Source organism: Xyrauchen texanus, chromosome 49 (genome assembly GCF_025860055.1).
Source record: "Xyrauchen texanus isolate HMW12.3.18 chromosome 49, RBS_HiC_50CHRs, whole genome shotgun sequence".
Taxonomy (NCBI): Eukaryota; Metazoa; Chordata; class Actinopteri; order Cypriniformes; family Catostomidae; genus Xyrauchen; species Xyrauchen texanus.
In genome coordinates this window covers 18,971,750-18,984,366 of record NC_068324.1, presented here as the reverse complement: position 1 = coordinate 18,984,366, position 12,617 = coordinate 18,971,750, and the positions used below count along the sequence as shown (strand labels likewise).

At 38.5% G+C, this 12,617-nt stretch overlaps 1 protein-coding gene across 3 annotated transcripts in view; it reads right to left on the bottom strand.

Annotated features, from left to right (window-relative positions):
* LOC127640523 (dual specificity protein phosphatase 8-like) overlaps nt 1-12,617 on the bottom strand; it is a 52,629-nt gene that overhangs the window by 4,879 nt on the left and 35,133 nt on the right. The window contains exon 1 of one of the 3 annotated variants that reach the window (XM_052123138.1): nt 3,767-4,179. The exons of the other annotated variants lie outside the window; for them this stretch is intronic. Coding sequence (XP_051979098.1) covers nt 3,767-3,884 — 118 coding nt within the window. The 5' untranslated portion in view covers nt 3,885-4,179. Of the gene's footprint in view, nt 1-3,766; nt 4,180-12,617 lie in introns of those variants that run through there. 3 annotated transcript variants of the gene reach the window in all.

Genomic DNA, 12,617 nt, shown 5'->3' with positions numbered 1-12,617 from the left:
ACATCATTTGTCAATAACCAAACAAACCACAAATAATAGGACTCAGATGTTATGAACAAGGCAACACCAATCTAGATCAGTGCACGTACGAACAGAGCAGTGGTGAGCAGGCCTTAAAAGGAGCCCTGTATCTTTAAGAGGCGAGTGGCTCCAGTTTTGGCATTTGTCTGTTGGAGCTCCTTTTCCTGAATGATCTAATATCCTCAACCAAACAATTGCGTAAGGCTTAGAGAATGAGGGTGGTCACAGGTGCAGACCAAGCACAGACCAAGCCCCTGATTCATAGTCCTTCAGTACTGGGTGCCTGGACAACGACATACAAACATGCCCACACACAAATGTAAGGTATAAACTCACAAATGCATTCACACACATGCTAAAGAACAATAGTGCATCTATAAGCAGCTGAACCACAACATAGCTGTCTAATGGATGGAAGATATGAAATAAAAAGTCTTCATTGAACTGTGCAAAGCAAAGTGTGAGCCCCAGCAGATGGGTTTAGACCTTAATCTCAGATGAGCACCATGAGAATCTGGGACATGTTAACCCTGGGAGCGTGCAAACACAGCAGTCAACCAGGGAGCCATGAAATCATTTTGTCCTTGCCAGGAAACATTGCAATAGTCCAAACAAAAGTGACTATGTTGAACATATTTTGGTGGGAAGGAGGAGTCAAAACGAACAAGTCAATAAAATGAGTAATGACAAATAAAGAGAGGTGATAAGAAAGTTTATAACATAGAGAAACAAAAACCACACAGAGCGTTATTGCATGACATCATCTGAAGTCTATGCAAGGGTGACAAATTGAACTTCAGTTATCTAAATGTTAAAAGCCACCTGCTTAGCTTTAACAGACAACAGGGAACACCTGTCCCTCTTATCCATGCATAAATCACTAAGCAACTACTGTTTTGTTTTTATTGGGGTGCCTGGCCCTTTAAGAACTTGAGCTACAACCTGTCTGTTTCCCGCTATTAATGGCAACGGCAAGCACAATGACATCATCTCACAGCACAGAAGACAGAGAGGGATTTGCATGTCACTCAAGCAGAACCAACCAGCCACTGGTGCCTGCTCGATTCCCTTTCGAAACCAGCAGTAGATGAATAACTGTCGACTAAATGTTCCACGACCCCCATCCTGGGGCAAATACACCCGTCCCCCAAACCACACACACAAATAAATTCAAACACACTGATACACACATCAAATCGTGGATGTCTGCTCCCTTCTCCTGCTGTAACTCTCTTCACCAGCCCAGTGACATAACTGCCTCAAAGGGTTGGCCATTGTGTCAACATTTCTCAGCAAGACCCAAGAAAGACTGTTAAAAATGGCCTCCCATACCTCATCTCTCACATGCATAACTCTGGCCAAAACAAGGATGCAATGTTGATCTCCCATTCTTTTATCTTACACCCACAGGTCAAAGAAAGGGTCTCAAAGGTCAAGGTCAGTGAGAGCAAAACAACAGCATAGAGTGTCTCTTTTAGCTGTGATCTTGGATGGTCCTTTTCAACTTACCAAGGATCTGGAATGCTGTCTGTCCTTTGAGCTTCAAAGATCTACAGGGGTGCTTTATCTAGCTTCATTGAAAAAAAAGTGTTTCTGGACCACAGAAACAGGAACAAGTACAGCACGACATTGTTGAAAAGCCATGAGGGGAAATACTTGAGTGAGGTCATCAGCTATCATTTCTAACTGGGCGGTGGTGGTGACAGTTAGGATTACAATGAAACTGTATGCTTCCGCCTTCCTAAAGTCTTGCTTAATTTGAATGAACTGATGCTTAACTTTTACTTAAGCCATGAGCCTGAGAAAATATGCAATATGAAATGTACTGTTTGCAGCAGTCTCTAAAACACAAATGTATACATAATGTACATTGCACAGCATTTTGATGAATGCATATACTTGCTAAAATTTACAATTAAGACAACTAAGACAACATTGTTAACTTTTTAATTTCCAGTTGCATAAGAGGGCAGTGGTGACGTTTTTCAAAACCACTGGGCATGTGTTTGCTTGTGTGTTTCAGCAAGAGAAGTGTGCCAGGGTCAGTCTCGGGCTGGACCAGAAGTAAACCTGCCACTCACACACTTCCTTTTGTCGTTTTTTTCTCCCTCCATTTCCAAAGCTTACACAACCTCCATTCACCATTCAACTACTTTCTTTGATGAACCAAAACATAATAGAAGCATTTATCTGAAATTGCAGTGTGGATGTGTTGCATATATGTTTGATATAATGTGCTGGTCACCCTAGACCCCCCATTATCATTCCCACCATGAGAAATACAAAGTCTCATTATCACAACTTTATCACTACTAATCAATTCTAATTAATTAAAACGTAATTGATTATACTTAATGAGAAAGACAAAACCAGACACATTACGGTAATGAGAACTGTAAAATGAGCTTAATTATCCTGAAAATAATGTCACAATGCAAAAAAGCCCAAGGGTCCTAATAGGAGACAACATTTTCTTTACACAACATTTCTTTGTTTTGGTTTTGGGATGTGAAAGACATGGACATTTCTTGGCAGGTTTTGTGAGATTCATTCTCCTAATGAACCTAAATATCACTTCAGCTACAACACTGTGTTTTCCTACTGTGCTACAAAGCTGTTGAGGTAACACGTTTTTTTTAGATATGGCCATGAACTACTGAGCTGCATTTGTGTTTTATAATGCAGAGGCGATGAGTTCATTAACAGCAGCCTTCGATATTTGTTCATTGCCCTGCGGCACCTGACCTCCATCTTTAGGAGTGCCTCAGTTTTGCATCTTTCAGCTGGGCTCTATAGCCCATCTCACACAGGCATCCATTCACAACCCTACATCCTGTGGCATTGATGGGCCCCTGAATTGAACTAATGCACATCAACAGACACACAAACCACACACAAGCTCCCAGTCTCCAGATGCAGAAGACATGAAAGGCATAGAGGATCAGGCCACATCTGTCCCTATCTCCACACACACACACATGCACATTTATTAGCATCTCAATAAGAGCCCAATGACATCATTGCACACACACACACACACACACACACACACACACACACACACACACACACACACACACACACACACTTATTAGCATCACAATAAGGGCCCAATGACATCATTGCACAATGAGGAACACAAAAAACAGCAGGGGGTTGGTGGCTACCTCATCACTCCCGGCGCTTTGTGTCACGCTTGACAGATTAGAAGTGTTAAACCCTGGGACCCTGTATCATTGAATCATTAACTGTTGGCGCTATTACAATTATTGCGTTTTTGCCCCAAAGCATCCGTAATAGACCTTAAAGCAATAAAAGTAAATGGCTTGACAAAGTCCAACTCTTTAAGTTCTAGTCTATGACATCAGTAATACGCAATTGCAGTGACCCAAATAAACATGCACTAGTGTGCACAAGCAATGTTGCATGGGCTGTGAACCACAAATGACTAAATATAACGTGCAATTTATGTAAGATAAACTGCATGCATGCACCTACAGTTTATTTGCAACAAATCTACAAGAAGCACATCATAGAAGCACTATTGCTACTCTTGGTTTAAAGTTTTACCATGCTACACTTCAAAGTAATTTCGTTGTTCAAGAAAGACTCAAGAAGTTTCAAACCAGTCAAAAGGAAGCAGAAAAGGAAGGAGCTATACATATCACAGACTCTGATCAACACATGTTTGAAAAGAACAGTTTGGAAAGCACCCTTGGTCCAGGTGTCAACAGACACTGCACACCTCTAAGTTTGCGTTCTTTCCTCATCTTGCGGACTCGGACTTTGAGCCTCATGTCTGTTCGTTGGATCCCCGACCAGAAGCAGCTCTCCAGAGGGGGTATAACCACGTCTAGGGGCATCCACACCACTTTAGAATGCACCAAGCAGTCCAAACCACAGTCCAAGAACTATACGTCCAAAAAATGCTGGGTACAAATAAAGGAATGATCCTAAAAACCCAGCAGAACAAAAATGTCTGTGTGTCCCCACTTATTGAGCAAACGGGAAAGGAGAAGGACAGAAAATGTATCGTCTTTTCCCAGGAGCGCCACGGATTCTTCTCCAGTCTCACTCTGTGTGGCAATAACTGAAAGTGGAGCTCGCTATTGTTGTACAGCCTCCGTTCAGTCTTCCCCGCCTCTCTCTCTCTCTCTCTCTCTCTCTCTCTCTCTCTCTCTCTCTCTCTCTCTGTGTGACCTAAGAGTGAATGAGCTCATTTGCCGTGAGCCTAGACTGCCCTGTCTCTCCTCTGTATTACTTTCTCTCTCTGTCTCCCCCTGTCTCTCTATATTTCTGTGTCTGCACTGAATTTTGGCTCACGTTTATGGCATGCAACCGCATTCCTTACTCGCCAAGCAAATATGCAGCCACCTTAGGGGCCCACTCAATGTTTTTCTGAAAATGAAAAAAAAAAGAAAGAAAACTAAACACACTCTTAGACAGGAACCAGACTGCAAGTACCTACTTTATATATGCATGCACATACGTGCATTTTAGCACCTTCTTTGTTCTTTTTGCCTTGCATTTACTATTGTTATTAATGCATATTCATAGAATGTTTTAAGCTTAACTAACTCAAATTATATGCACATTATATGCATCTGCAACTTTTTTTTATTGCAAATGTGATTGATATTTGTCTTTTGTCCATTTTTACTTCAGCTATTTTAAAGCTACATATTAAGATAAAGCCTAGCTGTCTTTTCACACATGAATATAAACCCAAAGGTCTACATTTAACTGTGTTTAATTACAAGCCACAAAACTGCATGGGCATATTATGGTCTGCAGAACATGCGTAAAAATGCCATCCATGCTAGTCTCTATCTGATGAATTTATAAGGACAGTTTGCTACAGCATTGACCATTTGCTACAACAGGACTCCCTCCGAAAACAAGTCACTAATGCTAGTATCAGTGATAAAAACATAGGAGATGAGTGCAATGTCTGTTCTGAATTCCTTTTTATGTTCCTTGCTTTGTATAAAAGTGTCTTCTTAATGTAAATGTTGCAAAAGCATATGTACAGTAGCTGTAGCTATTGCTTTAGGCTACACTGGAAGAACAGCTTCCCCTCAAGTTTCACCAGAAAGTTTAATTTGTGTACAAATAATCAGTATAAATTACATATTCTGCTTTGTGCATTTGAGCAAATAAAAGTGTAAATTAATCACTATCACGATGTTCATTCAAGTAATGCTTTTTTCTACATTAATTTGTACATAAAAGTCAGTCGGCACTGGGCCCATAGAAATGTTTTTGAGGCCGTACTTCAATGGGAGTGTATCACAGATACAGGAGCAATGATCGATGTTCATTAGACGAAAGGCTCTAATTGCATAATTTTGAGTTCCGCCCGGATGCAGTGCTTCTCTGGAAGTCTATGACCTTATTCACACTAGTGTCATCTTTGATTTTTAATGGGAATGACAACGAGGCTGTGAGGGATAAACTTACAGTCTATTCAATGGGCTGTACTGCAGTTTAAAGTGTTTCTGGATCGCTCCATGGACAAAAAATGTATACAAATATCTGTCCAAGAGCATTCAGTTTACAAAAAAACTCCAGACAACACGAGTTTTGGAAAATCAGAAGTGATCTAGGAGCTTTATACAGCTTTACACCATTTGTATCACTGAAGCGATGTTAAGTCTATCCCTCACAGCCTCATTATCATTCCCATTAAATATCAAAGATGGCACTAGCGTGAATAAGGTCTATGGCAGCTTCATGAGCACTACTGGCATTAGATCTGCATCTGATTACTTATTGGACATTGGGCGCTGGAAGGTGGCTTCTCAATATGATTATTCAAACCCTCAAATGGATGGGACTTCAAAACAAATGGCAAACAATTATTAAAAAAGTAATATGCATGATTCATGGCAAATAAAATGTAAAATCACCACAGTCAGGACCTGAGAGAGTGTCCGGCAGCGGCTCGAAGATTCACGTGCAGTTATTGCAATCTGAAGTACCATTTTTTTCAGCTTCAAAATCAGATATTGAAAAATTTGGAGCTTAGTTTATTAGTTTCATTAAGACATTTCACTGTTTGAGTAGTAGTTTGAGCAGATTTTGGGAGCAAAATTGCAGACATCAATAACAATAGTCTGTGCTTCCCAAGAATCCCCACTTTTGTAACGCACCACCACCACTGTTATGTAGGTTCAGTGAAACGAGATAGAAACACATGGGGCATACTGAAAAGACCAGCTTAGACTACCTGTCCTATGCTGATTCAGGCTGGTGAATGCTGGTTAGTGGTAGTTTGGTGCAGTTATAGTTGGAGGACCAATAAGCCCATGCTGTTTACTGGTAATGTCTAGCTGACGAAGATCGCTGAGTGTCTTTTGGAGTTAGCTTGTATAAGGCCATGTATGTTAGACGTGTACGAATGTGTATGGGTACCATTAACAACTGCATGAACCCTTTTAGCATGCATGTACATATGTCAGCAGTAACCATCATTATGGGGGGTTGCTGGTGCTCGTTGCAGGCACAGTAGAGAGCTCTGTCAGACTATGACACACTACACCAAAGGATCAACTATCAGGTAAGCAGGGAAACCAGGTCATTCATGAAGTTCAGCCGTATCTCCAGCATGCATGTATGTGCAGCTTATGAGTGTTGTCACAATATATTAACATTGAATATATTAATATGATTTTGATTGTGGTATGTTGATAGATGGTGACTGTCTTTGTACATACATTTACATTTCATTGTTTTTCTAACAGACTTACATTGCATTCAGTGTATAATTTTTCAGTAGCACTTCACAATAAGATTGAAATTCATTACTATTATTAAATGCATTAGGTATCAAGAACTAACAACAAACACGTTTTTCAGCATGTATTGATCTTAAATAAATGCAACTTTTAATGTTATTAATGCATTAGTGTATCTTGTAATTAACATTAACCAGAATTACAAATCAGCAGCCATTTCACCCCGCAGCTCTTGCCTGGTTGCCCACTAAAGCTAAGGAGGGTTGAGCCTGGCTAGTATCTGGTTGGGAGACATCCTTGGGAAAACTAAGGTTGCTGCTGGAAGTGGTATTAGGGAGATATTAGTGGTTTGTGTGGGTCATAATGCTCCAGTATAGTGACAGGACACTATACTGTAAAAAAATCATTGTCTTTTGGACGAGATGTTAATCCAAGGTCCTGACTCTCTGTGGTCATTAAAAATCCCTGTGCACTACTCATAAAGAGTCATGGCCAAATTCCCCCAATTGGCCCTTATCTATCATGGCCCCTAATAATCTCCATCTCTGTATTGGCTACATCACTCTTCTCTCTTCTCCACCAATAGCTAGTGCGGGGTGGGTGTTCTGGTGCACTATGGCTGCTGTCGCATCATCCAGGTGGATGCTGCACACTTGTGGTGGTTGAGGAGATTCCCTGTATTCTATGTAATACTATGTAATTCTATGGAAAATTGCTATATAAATGCAAATGTAATGAATTAATAAGTGTTGTAAAATAGTATTGTTTATTGTTAGTTAACTAATGTCAATTAATGTAAACTTATGGACTTTTGACACAGTACCGCCATCCTTAATTGTTGACGGGAATAACAACAAGGCTGGCCATTTCGCCATGGAAGACGGATCCTGCCACGTAATAAAAAAATGACTTTTTAAGCTTACAATTCCGACTTTTTCTTCTCACAATTGTGACTTTTTTCTTGCAATTGCCATAAAACAGTCAACATTTGTTGTAGCTACAGAATAAAGCCAGCAAATGCTTGGATGCACTCTCATTGCCTGTCATATTTAAGGAACCATCTGAAAATTTCACCCACTGCACTAATATATTGGGAGATTTTGACATGTAGTAAGTCAGTCTATCTACTAGAAGCCTACTACAACTTTCAGTGTCTTGTATTAAAATGTATTTTCACAGTTTAAAAAATAAATAAATAACTTCTATATAATAGGCATAAGTCAGATGATTAAATGTTTGGACACAGCCGATGTTTTAGCGCAGTGGGTGGAATTTTCAGATGGTCCCTTACTTACGACAGACAATGAAAGCACATCCGAACATTTACTGGCTTTATTCTGTAACTTAATTGTGCTAATGATATATCTGTAAAATTGTTGCATCAAGAGAACACTACACAATGACGAGAAATGCCACCACAAATGCAAAAATAAAGTCACAATTACGTGATATAAACTCACAACTGCATGATAAAAACTCACAATTGTGACATTATATCTACGAAAGTCGAAATTGAGAGATATAAAGTCACAATTGCAAGATTCTATCACACAATTGAAAGTTTATATCACAATTGTGAGTAATAAAGTCGAAGTTGTGAGTTTTTATCACGCAATTGCGAGTTTATTATTATTATTATACATTTTATTTATAGGTGCCTTACATGACACTCAAGGACACCTTACAATAAAACAATCAAAATTAAACAACAAATAATCATTATTACAGACTTAATACAAGCATAAAAGCAATCACATAAAAGCCTGCCGAAAAAGATGGGTCTTAAGGCGAGATTTAAAAACTACAAAAACGAGTTTCATAAATAAGGAGCTGCATGTCTAAAAGCTCGAGACCCTATAGAAGTTGTGCAAACTCAAGGGAGAACAAGAGTGACTGCAGAAGACAACCTTAAAGTGTGAGTAAGAGTGTGGATTTGAAGAGGGTCAAATAAGTAGGAAGGGGCAAGATTATTGAGTGCCTTGTAATTAAGCAGAAGGATTTTAAAGTCAATGTGATATTTATTATTGTTAATTGTAATATGGGAGTAATTTGTTCAGTTACAGGAGTTCAAATAATTTGTACTGCTAAATTCTGTACTAACTGGAGTTTATAGAAAAGTCTTGATGGCAGACCATAAAAAGAGCATTACAATAATCAATACGGGAAGTGACTAAGAGCGAATGCAGAGCGAATGACACTGTTTATATGTGGTTCGAATGATAAAGTACTATCAAAGATGACACCCAAACTTAGACTTGGCCAGGTTAGTTTTTGAACCAACAAGAAGAATTTCAGTTTTACAGCTATTTAACTTAAGAAAATTTGATGTAAACCATTCTTTCATCTCAGCTAAACAATCTGAGAGGATAGATAAAGGAAAAGTAGAGGTAGGTTTTGAGGACAGGTAAAGTTGGGTGTCATCAGCATAGCAGTGGAATTGAATACCAATTTTCCTAAAAATATTACCAAGAGGTAAAAGATAAACATTAAATAAGAGAGGACCTAAGACCGAGCCCTGTGGAACCCCAGTATTAACGTATGAAGGCTTTGATGTAAACTGCTTCAGACGTACAAATTGAGTATGACCTGTAAGATAAGATCGAAACCAAGTCAGGGCAGTGCCTATGATTCCAATAAATTCCAATCTGTCCAAAAGAATGCTGTGCGAGATAGTATCAAATGCTTCAGTCAAACTGAGCAAAATAAGTATAGATAGAAAACCTGAATCACCTGCTGACAACAAGTATTTAGAAATCTTATCTAATGCAGTATTAACACTATGATATGAATAGAAACCTGATCGAAATTGCTCATACAATTATCAGAAAGATGATCCTGGACCTGGGCTACAACAATGCTTTCCAGTATTTTAGAAAGAAACGGTAGATTTGAAATGGGGCGAAAATTAGCAAAGTGACTTGATTCAGCCCCCGGTCTTTTAAGTTTATGAGATATCACAGCAGTTTTGAGTGAAGATGGTGAATGTGGCTTTAATTTGCTGAGTCTGGGTTTGTTTTGTATAAAAAGAAAATTAAGAGTGCCTTTCTCCGTCACTTTGATCACCAACTCGGAATTGCTGCTGTGTTTGTTTTTCGTGTGTGTATCTCTGTGTAAGGTCTCCCTGGTAACATTGCAAATGTTCTGTCCTTTTGCAACCGGTGTTTAGATCTCACACAGACATGAATAGAATGCCAGAATCGAATATTAATTGGTAATTACGTTAATCACGTAAAATAAAATATGCGTTAAACATTGTAAATTAATCCCATGCGTTAATTTCCATATCCCTAGTTTAGACACTTTAGAACTGCAGTTTTGTTCTGTGTGAAAACTGCATTTGCAATTGCAGCTCCATTTATACTGCACTGCAGTTTTTTAACTGCACTGAACTGCAGGTGAACCATACAAATTACAGCTCTACTGCATTGATTTGAAATTGTACTACACTGAACTGCTTTTATTTTGCAATGTACTGCAATTATACCAGTGTGGAATGCAGATATCTTCACTGAACTGTAGTAGTACTAATCTGACCTGCAATTGTACTGCAGTGCACTATATCAGTACTGCAGTTAAAAGGCATTGCAAGTGCAGTACAGTTTGTCATTGTGCAGTACAGAATCACTGTACAACACAAAACTGCACCTTTTACCACATAGATTGCAGTAATACTGTATTAAGACTACAGTTCATATTCGTGAGGCGAGGAGGTCAAAGTTGATAGGGCTTGTTGTCAGAGCACCAGTGACATGTGATATGCGCATACATCAGTCCATGATGTAATGCTTACGGGTCCCCAGCTGTCATGCCTGAGGTGTGAGGTAGCCTCTAGTCAAGAGCTGAGAGCAACACCAGCCAAGAGGCTCCAATCACTCAGCACTCAAATGTGTGTATCAGTCTAAGTGTGTCTAAATCCTCCTGTCTATGATAAAACACTATTCAAACCACAGCATGAAAGTAAGCTGGAGTTTGACATACATATGTTATAAATGGATCCCAACGGGGCCTCGCTCTTTCACACTGATGATAGGTTGTGACCTAGAATCTCACTGCATGATTAAGCTACTAGATGTCTTATGTATACAAAGCCATGAGTGAAGTCATGATGAAGTCATGGAAAGAGAAGAGAAACACAACACTACAGCACACACATCTGCACAGACATGCAACGCACATGCTGCTATTGTTTTATCAACATTAAGTGTTATAACAGTGATTCTAAGTTTATGAATCAACCCTTGTAGGGTTCAAACTTGCAACATTTTGGTTATGAATACTAGGCTACACCAACCCCTCAGTAAGCCAAATGTATGGTGTTTATATGCATCACCATCACCGTGTGAAAACTCCTACGGTGTTCTCCTGTCTGATGGTTGGGATATTAGGGAACTGATAGACAAATATCATTTAAAAAAAAGATTTGTTGTAGCACGTATGCTTGATTAAAGCACTTCAACAGGTGGAAGCAACAAAAGATGATGCAAATTTAATGACATTAAAAATTTAGCTGTACACAGCAGTAAGAACATCATCTTTCTGCTGCTCCCGTTAGGGGTCGCCACAGCAGACCATCCGTGATCCACATTTTTTACGTATTTGTTTGGAAACCGGAGCACCTAGAGGAAACCCGGAGGAAATTCACACACAGCAGTAAGAACAAATGTATTTATTTTGTTGCAGAATGGCATATATTTACCCAGAGGGTTTTTTTTTCTACAAAATAGTAGAAGTAGATGAAGAAGTAGCAGAATGTTTGGTCTATATTGCAGCTTATTCTGGCTAAGAACTGCACAATTAGACAGGAAAAGCAGTCTGACTGACATGTATAGCTTGAAAATTATATTAAATTATCTTAATATAATTATTTTATTAAAATTTTACATTTAATTTTAAATTATTTAAAAATAAATTATTTTAATTTAATTATATTATATTATAGAAATATTATTTATTTATTTAATTTAAATATAATAATCTAAATAAGAGTTTGGTAGTCTCTGTAAATGATTGCACAGAAACACAAGGAAAAATGGTGGAAATTGGGTACAGTACAGCCAGAAAATTAAAAGAAAACATTTGCTAATGGATAACTAGTCTACTATTATTAGACCTTTTTATAAAGTTACAAATAACATAATTAAAAACAAAACATAAAAACTAATTGATTAAGTGTAAAAGCATCAAAAAGTGGCTCAAACTAAACTTTTGAAGATTTTATGATACTAACCTGGCAAACTTTGACAAATCCAGTGATTATTTCATCCTCCAAAGCATAAAACCTGTTAACTTTGTTTCCAGGCAGAGTGACATACAACTATAAAAAGCCCAAGAGCAAAGTCGTGTCACAAGTTGTGTGATGATCAGATCAGCCAATCAGAATAGTGCTTACCATAACAAATGAGTGCTTTCCACTTTTGTGTGCAATATACATCAGATATTTTTTCTTCTTTATTTCACACTTAACTTTGTGAACAGTGGTCTCTTAAGTGCAAAAGGATAAAAATCTATGTACACAATTGGACATTTTCCTGTTATGTTCTGATGGCCATTTTAGATGAACACAGTTTTAGATGAAATGATGTTGGCAGTATTCCCATGATTCAAGGTTTTTATCAATATGTCCAAACCCCTTAAACACAAGCTGATATATCAGGTGGAAAAACTGCATTGTTCAGCTCATAGATCAAGTGTTAAAAACACTATGAACCAGATCTCAGTAAAGACTCAAGGCTTCCAAGTGGACTCAACAGGATGCCGTCACTCAGTACTGGGCTGAAGCCCAGTGCACAGGTCAGAGGTCAAGTTAATTAATCAAGGTCTGCCATGTTTCAGCTATGTTACTGACAGCTGAAGGAGAAC